Source organism: Clupea harengus, chromosome 7, assembly GCF_900700415.2.
Source record: "Clupea harengus chromosome 7, Ch_v2.0.2, whole genome shotgun sequence".
NCBI lineage: Eukaryota > Metazoa > Chordata > Actinopteri > Clupeiformes > Clupeidae > Clupea > Clupea harengus.
Window position 1 is genome coordinate 1068510 of NC_045158.1, and position 18911 is coordinate 1087420.

Genomic DNA, 18911 nt, shown 5'->3' on the forward strand with positions numbered 1-18911 from the left:
TAGTTAATCACCTTCAATACAAATCAGATCAGGTTACCATGAAGTTGGTATACATGCTCTGGTACCCTGTTACTCCAGGAAGTGCATTACATTTAATGGAAATGGTGGACAAAATGGGTGCCTTTTGTCTATGATTCTGTCAGTTGAATTTAATGTTTGAGTGCCTGCAATGTAAAACGCCGCTAACCAGAGGGATCCCACAACCATGAGGAATATAAATATTCCTAACCAAATCTTTAACACAGGATCTATGCAATAGTGTGTACATTCATCTGATGTTGGCCTACCAGTTCCTCCTACTAACATGTCATGGAGAACAGAGCTACCTTATCCAGAGTATACCAGAGTATTCCAAGCTACCTTACAGTATCCTAACATTAAGTCCAACTGCTGAGTAGTTTAATGTTAGCTATCATTTCTGGGGATTTTCTACATCCATTGCTTTTTGTATCTGTGTAGCCTATCTGATTAACCTGTCAATTGCTTTCATTCATGTCATTATGTTCCTTTACACTTACTCCTGAATTAATATAAGAAAGCATGTTGTTTATGCTCACCAGAAGTCCAAAACCCCTTTGAACTGATCAAATCAATGTTGTTAATGAAAAGACCAAAATAATGCAAGTGATTAATGCAAGAATAAACAAGAAAACACAAGCAGAATCAAAATGTAGATCTTTAAAATCATTTTTGGCAACAAAGTGCTGCTATTGCAATAAATACAACAAAACTTTTTTTTGTTGCCAAGATTTATTACTAAAACAGAATTCCCAATGAATAATGATATGATTGCAACATGACTTATGTGAGTGGCACAAGTAAACAATAGTATATAAGAGGCTGTAGCACGTTGAATTCAATTGAAATCAATTTACCGTTTGCCTCAACTGATATGCGTATATGTTATAAACACAAGAGACTAGCAAGGCTGCAATGGTGAAACAATAACAATGACCATTGTGTAGCAGTGGGGTCTGAACCACTTTTACCACTGTAGAATGCAAGGTGTTACATTTGGGAAGTTCTACCATGATATAACACTGACTAACACACATATAATACATGTACCTATACGAATCATTCATATGATATATGAACTTAAAAAACACATGTCTGGTGTGATTAATCCTATAATGACATTAACATGTTTTCTGGTGTGAAATGAAAACCTTCATTATTTAGTGTTAGTCACTGGTGCCATTTGTGTCACTCTTCAGTCTCCTCTTCACTGGTGTCGCAGAGAGGAAGATCTGTCCGACTCTGTGTGTCGTAACTTTTCACATACATTGGACATTCCTGGTTGATGATGGCCTGAAACACACCACAGTCACCAGCTGCTGTTAATGCTAGCAAATTAGATTCATTCATTTATGAGCTTTTTAACACAATAATAGGTCTCTATCTTTACAACGCTGGGTGGGCCAATCCCTCGGTCAGTGGATTTACTGGATTACTGAAACATCGAGAACAAGTGGATACCAAATCCGGTGGAAACTCGCCATCGATGGCCTATGCTCCACTATGGAGTGAAAAGGTGAACAACATCTGTACAACACCACCTACCATCTTCTCCTCTCTCACGGCTGGGTTTCTCAGGAACCAGCTGAGAGGGGCATACAGGATGTTGATGATGCCGATGATGACCATGAGGTAGGGAAAGCCAATGCTGTTGACTATGGCGCCTCCTGCAGATGGACCTATACATGATGGAGATCAATAGAATGGAGAGGGTATCAATTCTGTTGTGCTAAATCAATGTTTTAATACAATGTTTTTTTTTTTGCCAGTGGACAAAAATATGCTCACCAATGGCAAACCCCATGCATAATGCTACATCTGCAATGGCGTACACACTTCCATATACAGACGCATGACGAATATCCACCAGGTACCCCATGATCGCCATCATAGAGGAATCCACCATTCCTAAAAAGAGGTTATGTCACATGTTCTTTTATGTGAGTAAGCCTAATTATTCCTTTTGCAATATTCTCTTTATTTCTATCTAATGGCATGATCCATAGTTACCAATAGCAAACCCAAGACCACCATTAGGAATGATGAGGCCATAGATATTTGTTGCAAGGGGAACCTGTAAGAATGATTCATCATTATTCAGAGTCACTGTCCTTCCTGTAAGCTAGTGAGGAAAGCTACAGATGAAATGGGCAGTATGTGGTGCTCACACAGAGGAGGCTCACGCCAATCACCAGCATTCCTATCATGGAGCAGAGCCATCTGAGGACACAAGAGATAACAATGAAATCAACACTTTTATTTTTCAATGTCTCACCCATCCCAGCATCATCAAACGTTGTGGGTAATTCTGTACAGTACCTTCCCATTTTGTTGGCCAGCACACCAAACAGATTAGTTCCGATAAGGTAGGATATGCTAGCTGGAAGAAAAGCCATACCTGAAAGATTGGGGAACAGTATGACAAGTATAGGACGTGTGGTCAGTATCAGATTGGACAGTGTGGTCAGTATCAGATTGGACAGTGTGGTCAGTATCAGATTGGAGAACAGGATGACAAGTATAGGACATGTGGTCAGTATCAGGTCAAAATCAAATAGCAAACCTCTCCCAAAGCAATAATAACACCCAATTCACACACAGTTTTAAGACACAATTGGGATGCCAAGATAAAAACTAGCCTACATGTGAAAATGGCTCTACTTCTATTACATCACAGTAACAGTATGGAGCTTTTTATAATCATGATGACCATAGTTATGGCGGATGGAAAGTCACTTTTTATGCTCCCAAATTATTCTCTTAGCTGTTGCACTCACCCAGCTGCCATTTTGGTGAACACATGGTCTGCATCATCCATATGGGCAGGGTGGGTTCCAGCATGGCAACTCCCATATTGGCAAAACACAAAGACCCTGGAGAATGAAGCAGCGTGAATCACTGGTGAACACGCACCCAATGAAAGTGAACATTCTGTCCTTGTGGCACGGTATAAAAAATATATGATAAAGAGGCAGCAAAAAAAATCGATATAATGTATCTTCTGTGAGGAACATACCTGCACTGATGAGGATGTAGGGGTCTTTCAGGAGAGTCAACAGTGGGGTTCCCTCTGCACTCTGGAGAAAAGGGGAAAGGCAGCAACAATGTGTTGTGAGTCAATGTATGGGTTTGTTTAAAAAGTGGCATAATGACCAGGACTGATGCTAGGAGGACATTAACTAGACATAGCGCATAGCGGTGCATAATATGACCACCGCACAAAGAGAATGAAGGAGCATGGATGGAATTGTATTTATATAGCGCCAAAACAATCAAACTGTCTCAAGGCGCTTTACAGAGTCCAGACCCTGGACCCCCTTAGAGGAAGCACAATGGCGACAGGGCCAAGGAAAAACTCCATGTTAATCAGGAAGAAACCATAAGCAGAACCGCGGCACGTAAGGGGGGACCCATCTGCTTGAGGCCAGCCGGGTAGAGATAGAAAAAGAAGGGGGTGGTGCTTGTGGCAGAAGGGGAGGGGAAACAAATCAGGGACATCAGGGACAAAAAATCATACATGTATCATGATGAGCATGCTAGCATACATGTGGTAAATATACACAATACATACAAACATAATATGGAATATACATGATACATACAATATTGATAGAGGATAAGGTGGGGAGAGAGCATTCAAGTATTGTAGAACAGCTTAGTGGGTATACAGTGTGCTCGTAAGGGTACTATTACAAGGGTAAGTAGAGTAATGGAACAGAAAACTATGTTGATGGTGGAAATGATTTACATTGCAGGGAAATGCTAGCACGCTATGGGGTAGAATAAGTGCATGACAGTGTGGTGGTGGTGGGTAGGTGTAGGCCAAGGGTTTCTACAAGTAGATCAGGTGGAGAGACTACAGCAGCATCCCACAGTGAAGATAATCTAGACTAGGAGGGGAATAAAGAGACCGAGTGGGTAGAGTTCCGCTGCCAGTACGCATGAATGTACTTAATGGATATGGGACGAGGAACAATGTTTCCACATCCATCGGCATTTTCGAGCAAATGTCACGTTATAAGAGACAGAAAATGTGGTTAGTAGACATCAATTTGTTAAACAGATAAGGAGATCAATTTGGGAAAGCAATTAACAGTAAGTAATATGACCACTTTATCAGTATCAGTATTAGTATTACCAATATGATATAGAAGGAAGGGAGAGAGAGAGGCTTGGTGTATGGGAATTAGATTTATGTTTGGTTTTGATGAGTTATGTTTAGTTATGGTTGGCTGATGGTTGGTGCATGCGGATAGCTAGGGATACACAACAGTGCCCAAATGGCTGGCGACAGCTGCAACACACACATGCTGTATCAAGGATCTGTAAAGGCACTCCTTCACAGTACAACATGCGCTGTCTGTAGCCCAGTTTGATTGTTATTCGGAATTGTATGTGTTTAATTGTGATGAGTTCTGTTTAAAATCAAGGGCCCGTGGGCAGTTAAGGCTCCTGGGGACACACAATCCCAGGTGCACACTCACACCAGCGCACCAGTGTATTTACAACGTTTTGAGAAATATGCATGTATGTATAAAATATACAGTTATTAGTTGATGACAAGAATATATTTCAAAACAATACTAAATGTAGAGTACATTAATAACAGGACAGGGGTATACTTAATAACAAGTTTAAATATCGCTGCAAACAGCGATCATCAGGGTCAAAGGTGAATTTAATTTAGCTTGAACCTTTACATCTGGGGCATGTATTGGTTGCTGAATATTGATTGGCCGTTGGTGACCATTTTGTTGAGCAAGCCAAATGGAATGTGAGATGTCAAAATTGTAGCTTATTTTTAGTGTCAGCTGCAGCACCCCCTATGGACAACATGTGACGTGCATCCAAACAATGTGGTAGTGGGGCACCGTGTCACATTTCATGGACTTCAAAAAGATCTTCTATATCTAATATGCAAACACGACAGGACTGTGCTGCGGTGGTCATAATATTTAGGCATATTTAAGTAAAAGGAGAGAAATCACTTACTCCTGGAGATATCTTTGAGGGCTGGAGAATACAGAGTTGCAGAACTGCACAATAACAAATACATAATCAATCAGCCAGTAATATTAACAAATACATAATCAATCAGCCAGTAATATTAACATGACATCGTTTTCTGAACAGCAAAAATTGTTGTTGGCAAGTTTAATGATTCTTGTTCTTTTTTTCTCTTTTTTTTTACCTCCATCAAAAATAGCAAGGAAGGCTAGAATGAGGAATGGGGATCTTTTCCCCACAAACTCATACATCACACTGCCAAATGGGGCGCCAACTGGAAAATACAGCGTTGAGTTAGTGGCATTCAAAACAATAATGACTGTAAATGCAGAATAAAAGATGACTAATTCAGTAGATATAATGCATAAACAAAGAACATTAATAGCTTACATTTAAATTAGTGCTGTCAAAATGAACATGTCAATTGTTGTGATTAATTTGAAATATTTAATCCATTAAAAAAAATGACGCGATTAACACAGCTGCCTGGGTTTTTTTTATTGTTTCTGCATATGTAATGGTTGGAATATCTGGGGGCATCCCATGTACACCTGACACCGAGCTTAGTTGAATTCATAAGCTTGCAAGTTTATTGAGTACTTCAACTTCCAACTCACCCTACGGGCTGCCCACCACGTCCTAACTAGCGACCAGCTGAGCTAGGGTGGTTACCTTTCCTTTATTTGTCAATTCTCCCTTCCTTCCTTCTTTTCATAACATCATAATATATGGAATATATATGGAATATAGTATTCATGATTATGTTTTCATAAATGTTATTTTATTATTCATCAGCATTATTTCTTTGTCTATTATGCCAAATACTAACATCACAATTGCCAAGGTCTCCATTTCAATCCATAAACTAGGCTAAATATGTTATTACACAAATTTGAACCTAAACAGATAAAGAGCACAGTAGAATACAAGCTACAAAAGAAAAACACGATTGCACACCAGCAAGAATTATTCATATAAACCAACCTTTTAAAAATAAACTAACTCTGAATTGAATTAGGCCAACTTTATGTCGATGTCTGCGGAAACAATATTGACCTAGATAGAAGGCCTACCAACCTACAGCTTAGAGAAATGAGACATCCGTCAAAACGTCACACTTCAAATGATTCCTGGGGTACAAGCTGGAGGACCGAGGAACAAGGACAGAGGAGGCATGCGGACAGTATGGGATGCACCTTTAGTGGCTAGCTCTCTCCTAAGTATCTCCCTCCCCAAAAGTCTGTCTCTCTTCTTCTCTGCTTTTCTGCGTCTTCATCTCAATCCCCATTTCAAAATAAACGTCCCTTCACACTAATATAAGAAATATGTCTTTCAAGCTAACTAACTTTGATGGCCTCAATGGTTCTTTTTTTAAATCTGCTGTTAACAGGAGAGAATCTGTGTTTTTAAAGTTAAAAAGATGCTATTAAACTCTATAATAAACTCTACATATATAATATTATTACAAGCTTTGGTCTTAAGAAAAAAAAAGTGATAAATCCCAATTAATCACAGTACATTGTGCGATGAATTACTTAATTATTTGTAATCAATTGACAGCACTAATTTTGATATAAATATACTTGATTCGGCTGCATTACATTTTCTTATTAGCATTTGTCATTAGCTCATCATGACATTTGAAAATCAAGAAGAATCTTCTTTTAATGCCACAGGAAACTTACTTAGAACCCCCATGGCCAGTCCACCAAGTGCTACTCCCATAGCAACGCCTCTTTCATCATCATCTGTGTACACACTGGCCAGCATTCCCAATCCTAAAGTGGAAGAGTGGATGAGTATTTCTTTGATTGACTTCTTGTTTAAGGATGATGTATGGTATGACCATATAACACATAAACACTCATAGGCCCAGTACCTGCCACGGAGGAGAATGATGAGCCAATTCCTTGAAGAGATCGAGCAAAAAACAGCAAACTGTACGTCTCTGAGAAGGCAAACACTGTATACAATACAACACACACACACACACACACACATAAATACACACAACATTTACACACACACACACACAACACACATAAATACACACACACACACACAACATACACACACTAATTTGTTACATTTGCTCTGAATACAGTATTCTAGAATTTGTAAGTGACTTTATTGCATAAATTAACAATAACGTTATGCAACACAAAATGTTCACTAATAATACCGCTGAAGGATTTCAGATTTTGTGCGCTTGTGATATAAAATGGACTGTAGTTGACAGGGACATGCTGGGCTTTTAAATCCATGGCAACAGGCAGAACGGCCAGAAGATCTTAGATGTGCCCCAAATGTATCAGTTTTTGAATCCAGGTGGCTATGATTGTGCATTTACAGAGTCAGGGCTGTGTACAAACATCTGAGTGTTTTTGTGCGCACACACAGAATGGACAGCTAGAGGATAGTGAGGAGCAATTAGCTGAATTTGACAAAAAGCAAATCACGATCTCTGCCTTTTAAGTGTGTGATTGTAATTATCACCAATTATTCATCCATTTATTCGAATATTCTGGTGTTCTGGTTTTAGGAAGTAGATCGGTCCACACTTACATATTGTTGACATAAACATGATGACAAACCCTGCAAACATTGGTATGTGGTATCCAATCCTGAGAAGCAAACAGAGAAAAAAAAAGGGGGCTGGTTGGAGAATTGTCCTGTGTTATCCCCCCTCTGGACTGGTTCTAGTCTGTCATATCCTTCATATCCTCATTACATCAACATTGAAAAGGATAAAAGCACCTAGTAGTATGGCTCAAACCGTATAGTATTCACACAGTGCACAGCCATTAGAGTAAAGTATAATAATAATACAGCACATTCAGTAGTAGATGAAAATAAAAACATAGGTAGATGCCTGTTTGTCAGTGGACCCACAAATGGGTTGACTAGCAGCTGCACCAGGGCCTTGGAGGCAAACAGGAGCCCCACACGGATGTTCTCCTCTTCCAAAAACTGGCTGTCGTGTTGGCAACCCTCTAGCTGTTCTGGGCCCAGGCCCTTACTGCGGTTTTCCTCCCGGTTAGGCAGAAGGGACGGTGCTAACTCAGTGACGTTGCTGTAAGAGACTTGTAGAGAGTTGTAGGTGGTGTTGTCATACAGGGAGAGGATAGAGGATGAGGCGGATTGGCTGAGGGGTCGTAGTGTCACACTGAAAGAAGAGGAGGAGAGAGGGGAAGTGGAGAGGTTCTCTTTCTCGTGCTCCAGGGCATATAGGAAGGTGGGGATGATTGGAACTAGAAGAGATAGGAGCAGATAGGACACAAACCAGAGGGGTTAGAAAGTGATCTTTACAAAAGGGAGAGAGACATGACTGAATTAAAGTGGGGGTTTCTGTGTTTAGAAAAAAATCGATCTATTATTAACGTTGCCCACTTCAGGATTCGTGTATGAATCATTAGTTATTAGCATAGATACAAATCAGTATATCACTTTCATTTCCTGTGGTGCGTGTTTATGTGCCTGTGTGTGTGATGGGAGATATCAGGCAGGCCCAGGGGTCTCTGCTGCTGCTGCAGTCTTCAAGGGAACAGTAGGTCATCAGGGGGATACTCTGGTAAATGTCACCGTCATGGCTAGTGACTTCATGTAAAGGGTTTTACATAGATTTGCATGAATGAGACTCAGAGCTGTTGAAGTCCAGGTTGCATCGTGGTTTCTAAGAAATTCAGTCTTCTAAGCCAGACAGTATAAGAGACATGAAATGGATATTAATTTCAGTTTTGTCAAACTTGAGTAACCAAGAAATACAAAATATGAATACATCTTGCCTATACTTGCCTCTCTGCACTGGCTCCCTATCAAAAGTAGAATTGATTTCAAAGTCCTCCTTCTAACATACAAAGCTCTAAATGGCCTAGCACTAAATGACCTCAAGGAATGAATTGTCCCCTATTGCCCACCTAGACCCCTTTGTACCCGGGCTGCAGGTCATTCCAAGAGTATAAAACAGCACAGTCTGTGTCTCGCCCAGACAGGCTTTAGGAGATGTCTCGCCCAGACAGGCTTTAGGAGATGTCTCGCCCAGACAGGCTTTAGGAGATGTCTCGCCCAGACAGGCTTTAGGAGATGTCTCGCCCAGACAGGCTTTTGGAGATGTCTCGCCCAGACAGGCTTTAGGAGATGTCTCGCCCAGACAGGCTTTAGGAGATGTCTCGCCCAGACAGGCTTTTGGAGATGTCTCGCCCAGACAGGCTTTTGGAGATGTCTCGCCCAGACAGGCTTTAGGAGATGTCTCGCCCAGACAGGCTTTAGGAGATGTCTCGCCCAGACAGGCTTTAGGAGATGTCTCGCCCAGACAGGCTTTTGGAGATGTCTCGCCCAGACAGGCTTTAGGAGATGTCTCGCCCAGACAGGCTTTAGGAGATGTCTCGCCCAGACAGGCTTTTGGAGATGTCTCGCCCAGACAGGCTTTAGGAGATGTCTCGCCCAGACAGGCTTTAGGAGATGTCTCGCCCAGACAGGCTTTAGGAGATGTCTCGCCCAGACAGGCTTTAGGAGATGTCTCGCCCAGACAGGCTTTAGGAGATGTCTCGCCCAGACAGGCTTTAGGAGATGTCTCGCCCAGACAGGCTTTAGGAGATGTCTCGCCCAGACAGGCTTGCTCCTTGGCTCTCGCTCACCTGCTTTGCTCCTCTTTCTCATTCGGGAGGTCAGTGTGGTGATTAAAGCCCCATATTTACCTTTCAACAGTCGAATTAAAGAGCGGTTGGAACGCAATCTATATTAAGGCCCCGTTACACCATAACGTTCTGGTCAACGTTCTCTGAACTTTCTAATCGTTCAATTTCGAGCCTTCTAGTGCGAGGTGGACACATCTGGCGTGTGACTAACGAAGGAATAGCATAGGACTGTCGCATGACTAGCGTGGGACTGACGCATGAGGAGCGTGTAACAGCGACCAAGTGACGTGTCACTGGTGCGCGACAAACGTGTGCTGCCGTGTCACTGGAGCGCGACAAACGATAAGTCAACCTTAGACGAGCGTGTTGAGTGTGTGATTAACGTGTGAATAATGACAGAATAGCGTTTTGCTGGCGTGTGGGTTTTATGGTCAAACGGGTATAAAACGCTGGAAAATCATAGTGGATTCAGTTGATCTGAACAGTGAACATCATGCCGCCAAGACGACGAAAAGGTGTGAGGGGGGCTTCTGCTACTAGCGCTGCTGCAAGTAAAAAGATGATAAATGCTGCTGAAAGTAAGAAGAATACAAAGCCTCTTTCACTAGCAATGTCTTCAGACGAAGATTTACTGTTATTATTACTGTGATTTACGAAATAACGGGCGTTATTTCTGGGGTTTTATGTTATTAAAATTAATTATTTAAATTTGACACTGAATTTGTGTTTCTCGATGTTTATTATTAGAAAACATCAACACATCCACACACATTGTCCATGTCACAAGAGTCTTCATATCACATCCATCTGCCATGGAACAGCACCAGCTATAACAGTGCTCAGCTATGTTCAAGTTCAGTACATCTACTTCATGCTGGGCTCAAGCAAGCATATATACCCTCCACTCCGCTTTTCGCTAGATTATGCAATGACCTTGCATGACATGATAGCATGGAATATGTAGATTTATACTGCACAGAATAACGTTTGCAATGATGTAAGTTGCGTTTGTTGATCACGTATGGTTTATAACATATTAATTGTAGAAGGGACATGATAAAATCAAGATCTTCCCTTGGTGAAAAAACCTTCGCCGATATCTTCGTACGAGAGATGGGTTAGGTGCTCAAATTTCCTGGGATCAAAGAGGACGTCTCAGGATTGCTGCGCACATACTGTAAGTTATTTCGGGTGCATCAACTGTACTCAGTCTACCCTACCCAACGACTGACTACGATAGCCAAACGCGTGCAACGTTAATAAAACGTTCCACGAACGTTCTCCAGCGTTTAAATTAAACGCTAAATTAATTCTACATTACAGCACACTCTAGTTTTAGTAAACATAATAAGCCCTAATTTCATAGGGCAACAAGCACCATGAATGGGTTTTGCACATCAGCAACCACGCAGTGAGAATAGGCGGTGATACCAATATTTGCTCATTTCATTGACACAAAGCAATCAAGCATACATGGGTTGAGTGACTAGTGTATGTGGCAATGAAGTCATTCTTCATCACAGATACGGTTTGAACCAGATGAGATGAAGGGTCTTGTGTGGGAGGTCTGCCCGACCTGAAATCATTTAGAAGGTGTTGCTTTGAAGGAACTCCTTTATACTTGAAACTCCCACGTCTGTGCGCTGACACACCCTGACATTGATATTTCAAAAGAGCACTTAAACTAAAAACGAATTAGATTTACATTTCCTGAAGGAAATCCCAGTGTTTGTGTAGCAGGATGAGCGTTTCACTGTTTCACCGTTACATCCGCAGAGTGCAAGCAATGCTCAAGAAAGCAAAGTTCAGTACCTCAGGCAACCTTAAAAGATGTCCTAACTTAAAGCAAACTGTTCTGTCTAAGTACTATTTTCTTGATTTCAGTTGGCAATAGGTTTGTAGCTACTTGTATCAAAAAAGTGTGTGCTTGTGTCTTCTCAACTCACCTACAACTGTCAGTAGCATGTTATCCAGAAGGAGCGCCACACACACCACTACCAGGACCAGTCTGGGCGATCCCCTGCCATGCTTCACCCAGTCCATTGGATTAAACCAAGGCATGCTTCTTCCTTCTGCCTTAGCGCTGCCAAAGGACATGGGGATACACAGAGCAAAATCAGGTCAAGGAAAAGCTCTGATGGTTAGCACTGAATGAAAATGAATCTAGGGCACTTGACATGAATTCCAACTGAACATGTTGAGAGGGGAAAAAGCATGGAGTAAGACAAATTAAATAAGTGGCACAATAAAACCATTTAACCTCATTCATTACTTTAAAGGGATCATTTACCCAGAAATGTCAATTCTATCATTATGTATTGACATCATTACAGAAGAGTTTCTTTTTGTGGGGGAGACTAATGGAGATGAACAACTTGACATCTTGACAACAGAAGTGAATGGCTCTTTTTGGTCACTGACTTTTGTCGAGAACTCATTTTGTGTTCCACTAACAAGTACAGCCCTATATGGGTGGCTACTGACAGGATGTTAAGAAAAGAATGGTTTGAAAATCATTGAACTGTCTTATTATTCTTGTAAATGACCCCTTTCGCTTCTGACTCACTGCCATTGGTATCCGTTTTTCCCGCCGGTATCGTTCACTGATTACAAACTAAATCCTAAAACACTTTTTGTCAGCTGAGCCAACCAGCCGTTAAAGCAAGCGTGGTCAACAGGCAAGAGGCAGTGTATGTTACAGCTCCTATGGTCAACAGGTAGTGTATGTTACAGCTCCCTCGGGATCATTTGGTTTTGCTGTTTTCTTTTTCTTCAGCAATTGAATTAAATCTTCCACAAAGGCTTATCTCACGGTGTGCTGGTTTTGCAAGTATTTACAATGCTTGCAAAGCAAAGCACTGTTCTGTTCTTCCTATGCTTCTTCTTTTTTTATTATTACTTATCATTACATTATTACAGCGCACATATTGCAAAGCATCGCACTATATTGATATTCCTAGGCATTTTATTAGCGTGCCTGCAAACCAATACACTGTACTGTACTTCCTCCGTTTGTTATTATTATAGTATATTATTATATTCTTCTTCCTAGGCTTCTTATTATTCTTAATTTTCCAGGGTTTTTCTGCGAATAATTCAGCTTAACGTAGAAACTTCATTAAAACTTGATTTTGTAGGGCTCATAAATGACACTTAAATGACTATGTTATTTTCATTTTTCTACACTAAATATTAAAGCTATTTTGGATAAATAAATCAAATTTCCCATTGAAATGAATGGTGGAGTCTTCATGACTTCTATAACTGCCGATTGTAAATTGTCCTCTCTCTCTCTCCCCCTTTATCTCTCCCTATATTTGTCCTAATCAAAGACACTCTATACTTTCTCACTCTCTTTAATGAATTAGAATTACCCCCTCATATTATTATTATTATACGGCTCCTCAGAATGATCCAAAATGTCCCGTTGATTTGAATGGGCCACCCCAACATTTGGAGGTCTGATATGTAAGGGATATCATTATGGAAAAATAATCCCAACGGGATGAACAGGACCCTGACACACAGAGGAGACCTCTGAACATTGGGGTGGCCTATTCAAATCAACTGAACTTTTTGGAACACTCTGAGGAGCCGTATAATGATAACTACTTACTAACCGAGAGTGAGGTCATGCCGGGAAATATCGAATTGAGGCTTTAACGTATCGACCGTGCGATAGCGAGGTTGATACACCAAAGCCGAAGTTTGATATTTCCAGGCATGACCGAACGGTCGAGGTTAGTAAGTTGTTTATTATATGGCATTTTTCGCTCCTTTCATTTTGTAAATGAAAAGAAATGGTAATTGTAAATAGAAAACATGTCGTTTTGTTGAGCTCTCAAGTCTTCTCACGACACAGTATGTTTCAGGTGTTGCGTATCAACCAATTACTTGCTAACGTCAAGTTACAATGATCAGTAGAAAACGGACAACACGGCTCAGCTAAAATGGCTTTAATTTAAAGTAACAACACAAGTGATTTAAAATATAGTTTCTAGGCTTCATCATCACTTTCAATAACAAATCTTCGCTTCTTCTGAATTACCTCATGGCTGTAGATGTGGATAGTAAAACTCAGACTGATGGCTTTCGCTCATTTTGAAATATTCGTCGGAGGGCGCATCCGTATTGACCGGTGAGGAGGGCAATACTCGGGTGGCATGACTATGCATTAGCGAATCAGAACGCTGTCGTTGCCATATGCGTAGTCATGCCACCCGCTTGTACTGTCTACTTTTATTAACTACTTACTAACCGAGAGTGAGGTCATGCCGGGAAATATCAAACTTCGGCTTTGGCGTATCAACCTCACTATCGCTCGGTCGATACGTTAAAGCCTCAGTCTGATATTTCCCGGCATGACCTCACTCTTGGTTAGTAAGTAGTTAATATTGACCACTGCGGAAAATTAATGACCACTGTCATTGGCAATGGGTTTTGTGCTTCTAATTTATAACATCTTTCATATAATTGTGCAAGTAGTCCGGTCATTTAATGTAACGGAAAGTCATTGTGAGACAGCAAGAAATGGGTTGCTACGCAACACCTGAAACTTTAAAGTTCTATTTGCGTGATGAACAATTTTTTCTTAGCGGAAACCACGAAATGACAACACACTTGTTAAAAAGAGGTATTTTGGAGGAATGTCTCATGTCGTTTTGGCAAGTAACCATGTATAGTCTGGCGGTCATTATCATAAAAAAAATCCTTTCAGAACAAAACAAGACCCCTCCGCTGCAGGTCAATCAATCAATCAATCAATCAATCAATCAATCAATGTCAGGGTCCTGTTCGTCTCATTGGGATTTATTTTTTGATAATTACCGCCGGACTATACATTATCCCTTACCTAATTCACTGGTCTATTTGCATAACCCTTTAAATACTTTTTTAATGTTATGTACTTATTAAGTGCTCAACTGCTTTTCTTTTTCTTCTGTATTGTTTGTTGTTTTTGTGGTTTGAGGCTATCAATCAATCAGTCAATCTACAATATCTTTATATTATATTACCTCAGTAATCCCATTATAGTCAAGTCAAATGATTTTAGTTTAGGCTAAGTATAGTCACATCTCTCTCTCTCTCTCTCTCTCTCTCTCTCTCTCTCTCTCTCTCGCTCTGTCTCGCTCTCTCGCTCTCTCTCTCTCTCTCTCTCTCTCTCTCTCTCTCTCTCTCTCTTTCTCTCTCTCCCCCCCTGCAAAAAATGAGTTCAAATGACTAGGCAGTGTGACCTAGTGGAAAATCTCCCCATATGACCAAGTGATCCAGAAAACAAAAGTGATGCACGTTGTTCCTAATGCTTTTGAGTCGCATATAAAGGTAACTCCGAGAGAGCATGAAGAATGATATCAGAGGATGGGGGGTAGGGGTTGGCACAACTGAGGAGGATGGACAATTCACTGGAGAGGAAAAGAGAAGAAACACTCACTCTCTTTCCCTCCCTCTCTATCTATCTATCTTTCTAAATGTCTTCGTTTCTCTTTATCACTTTGCCCATCTCAACTGCCCTCTCACGGCTTGGCTTTTCTTACCCCCCGCCCCCTCTCTCTGCGCATTCATTAAATATCTTTTCTTTTACTTTATATTTGTTTTCGTTTTAATTTCATTTCATTTAATTTTGGTATTGATATTTCCTTCAGGAAATGCACATCTAGTTAACTCTTCAAAACTGCTAGTTTGTAACATTGGCTGCTGTACGAGTCCACATTGTGAACAGGGATGTCTTTTTGACTAATTGGTTAATACAGCTGTGTACATTTCCGTTATTGATGACAGAGCCTTGGAGTTTCAAAGAAATGATAAATTTTTCTCAAAGCATCTAACTAGTCAAACAAATAGCCTACATATTCTAAAAATACAACACTCTCAGGTGGATAAGATTCCATCTTGTCAGATTGTCACTTTGTCATGTGAATGTTTTCTTTTTGTCTCAAATGTCTTTTGAAGATCTCATTGGCATTAGGTTTCAATATTCTTCCCATCACCCGTCCAGTAAAATGTCATTTTGACCCTAATTCTGTTTCACTCGGCATTTAGCACAGAGAATAATAGCAGTTTATATTTCGTTTAATATTTTTATATCTTGTACACTTTGACGTGTATGCTTCTTCCACACACAGTGTTACATTATTATCTTACTTGCTTACATTTAAAAATAAACATTTCATCAGAACACTGTGATTTCTCCATCAAAACTGAAGACAGTTGCAGAAAGGGTTGGTCATTTAAAGAAAAAACTATCAAATTGTAAATGCTTTTATAATATTTGAAAACATATTGTAAAGTTAATATTTTAAAATATTTCTTCTAAAAAGGGAGCATGGAAAGCTTCTAAAAATGAAATGAAATAAAATAATGCTCATCTCCTGCTAACACTAACATTGCGTATCCTTACCTTCAAATGCATGCTCCGGGGGAAACCTCCACAGGTGCAGATACAGGCAAAGACTAAAGGCTATGTGCGTGTGCTAGGGCTATATATAGGATCTCTGCCAGGAACACACATAGGCTACACCAGTCATTGTTCCATTCAATCACCATTACTATCTCAAACAGACATACACACACTCGTGCGCACACACACACAAGTTCATTCACTGTTTCATTTACACATTCTGTTTCTCTTGTACAGATATATGGATAAATACTGCACAAAGCTTTTCACATACTCATGTAATCAAAAAGACATTATGAAGACACAAATATGAATCTTTTCCACCCACAAAACAACAGTCAACAGATTTATACTAATCCATACGCACAGGCACACCTTCCCTCCTTCCTCTCACAACACAGACCCCACCCCCCCACAATTCATTTGTGTATTTACGTGTGTGTGTGTGTGTGTGTGTGTGTGTGTGTGTGTGTGTGTGTGTGTGTGCGTGTGCCTGTGCCTGTGTGTGTGTGCTGCTCTTTATTGGAAAAACTGAATAAGCTGCAGGCAGCCAGCCTTCACAATGAGACTTTATCTGTGATCTGTAACTGTGGTTAACCCCTTTCCTAACACACACAAAGACAATCTGCTCTCTTACATGCTTCTCTGTTTGCTCTTTTCCCTCTTCTGTCAACAAGTCCTGGTCTCCCTGGTGCACATGTGTTGCTGAACAAGGCAATTAAATTATTTTTGAGTCAGTTTGTCCACAAAGACCTAAATAGGTCTGTCGACCAGGCATTTGAATGTTTCTTTTTTGTATGTGGTGCCTTTTGTATCCTTAAGTGTACCCTAATGTGAATAATTCTGTTTGTATCCTCAAGAGTACCCTAATGTGAGTAACTCTGTTTGTATCTTCAAGAGTACCCTAATGTGAATAATTCTGTTTGTATCCTCAAGAGTACCCTAATGTGAAGAACTCTTTATTCACACAGTGCAGGATGTTCAAAAAAACCCAGTGGGCGGCTTTTGCTATAAAAATCAAACTTCTCCTATCTAATAACCATCCTTCTTTTTGGCACTTGGACACCCTCTCTCTATCGTTACATCTAGACTTAAATCATTGCCCATTCAAATCTCATAGTAATGGTACACAGAATCTGGCACTTGCAGAGCCTCTCGTGGACAGGACTGGCTTTCTGTTTTTTTCTGTGGTTCTGGCTTGCTAGTCACGACTGGTCAGCTCCAGGCCACACTCATGATGATGGTGCATTATCCCTCAGATGCACCTCTACAGGCCTAGTCTACAGCAGACCTCCCTTATACGTCATGCTGAGTAACTCTCTCAGTTTCACAGTCACCTAGAGGTCCACACATGACCCCCTCAGTTTTTCTCAAAATAATTATCATGTATACCCATATTCCAGATATGGATATTTGGTTTTTTTGTATTGTACAGTTTTTTCACCAAATAAATGTGACAATTTGCCTGTATTTCAAAATAACAGGAAAATCATATTCAATTAAAAGAATAAACTGTTTATTTAAATGTGTTGTGATTTAACAGAAAAAAAATCAGTTTAAATGGAATACTTTAAATATCTGTTTATAAAACTAACCGTAAAAATAAAGTAGGCTATTCTTTATTGAAAAAAGTAACAGCATTTTCTGTAATTTTGGAAATAATTACTTTTGTTTTGACAATACACCCTCAAAAATTATGTGTTGAATAACAACATACTTTTTGTGTAAGCACTATTTTAACACATGGTATGTTATTTTGTGCTAAATTGCTAGAGCAAAAAAATGCCCAATTACTGTCCAATCACATTGCTGCTGTCAAGGAGGCGCCATTACTCGCCCTGAAGACCAAATTGGATGTTAGCTATGGAAATAAGGTAAGTTATGTCTTTACTTTTTTCCTTACTTCTTGTCAATATTTTAAAGTTTAAATGTTCAGAAACTTTTTGAGAAGGTTTAGGCCATATTGAGATGGTCAGCTTGTTGCCATAAAAGCATTTATTTGTCTTTGTTGTTATTTGTCTCTTTATACCCTAAAAGGATATGTAGTGATGAGTTGTTGGTTTCGAAGCATTTCGAGGCTTCATAGTCAAAATGACTACTAGTCAAGATGCCAACAAATGGCAACTCACCTGTATCCAGGAGCAGCAAGGCATCAGCATCATCAAGTGTGGCCCACACCAGAGCCAAGCAGAAGCTGCCAAGGTAAGAGTAGCATATGCTAGCCAAGGAAATGGAAACGGCTACCAGAGAAGCAGAAAAGATTAGAAGAGATGCTCAAAGTCAGTTGGAAACAGTAAGAATAGACACAGAGATGGAAATGTTAACACTACACACAGAAGTTTTAGATGAAACCAGAGATTCTGAATCAGTGAAAGCTAAACCTGAATGCACCAGTGAATATGTCCAATCTCAAACTGAGATAAGAATCGTTCCACTGCCACTTACCCATCCCACCCAGGATTACACAACAGCTTTGTAACATGGAGTCCACCTGTAAAACCACAATCGCAATCTATCAACAAGTCAAGGTATGAAAAAGCTGCTTTACCTGCTTCAAACTCCCATGATTTGACGAGAGTTGAGGCAAAGTCAGAACAGCAAACGCTACTTTGAACGTACGTGCTCAGTCATATGTTCCCCAACTTATCGCTTCAGCTATCATGCCACCTCTGGCAGAGCCTTTAGCACAGTATTTGACGTGAAGAGACCTCGTCAATTCAGGACTGTACCAATTTCATGATGAGCCCAAGAAGGACCATGCATGGTACTCCTCAGTCACTGATGCAGCTGGCAAAGTTGACCTCACAGCGATCTCATGACCTTTTACACCATCACAGTGCACAAAACAGAGG

At 40.3% G+C, this 18911-nt stretch overlaps 1 protein-coding gene across 1 annotated transcript; it reads right to left on the reverse strand.

The window, feature by feature from the left end:
• Positions 1-748: 748 nt before the first annotated feature.
• LOC105907546 (chromaffin granule amine transporter) lies at positions 749-11941 on the reverse strand. Its single transcript, XM_031569850.1, has 15 exons — positions 11609-11941; positions 7898-8276; positions 7591-7649; positions 6905-6988; positions 6711-6803; positions 5210-5299; positions 5011-5054; positions 3035-3095; positions 2796-2891; positions 2338-2416; positions 2187-2238; positions 2029-2092; positions 1807-1926; positions 1564-1697; positions 749-1311 (listed from the first exon to the last, which is right to left on the reverse strand). The coding sequence occupies exons 1-15, from the start codon at positions 11757-11759 to the stop codon at positions 1207-1209; spliced, it is 1611 nt and encodes a 536-aa protein (XP_031425710.1). The 5' UTR covers positions 11760-11941; the 3' UTR covers positions 749-1206.
• Positions 11942-18911: the final 6970 nt, after the last annotated feature.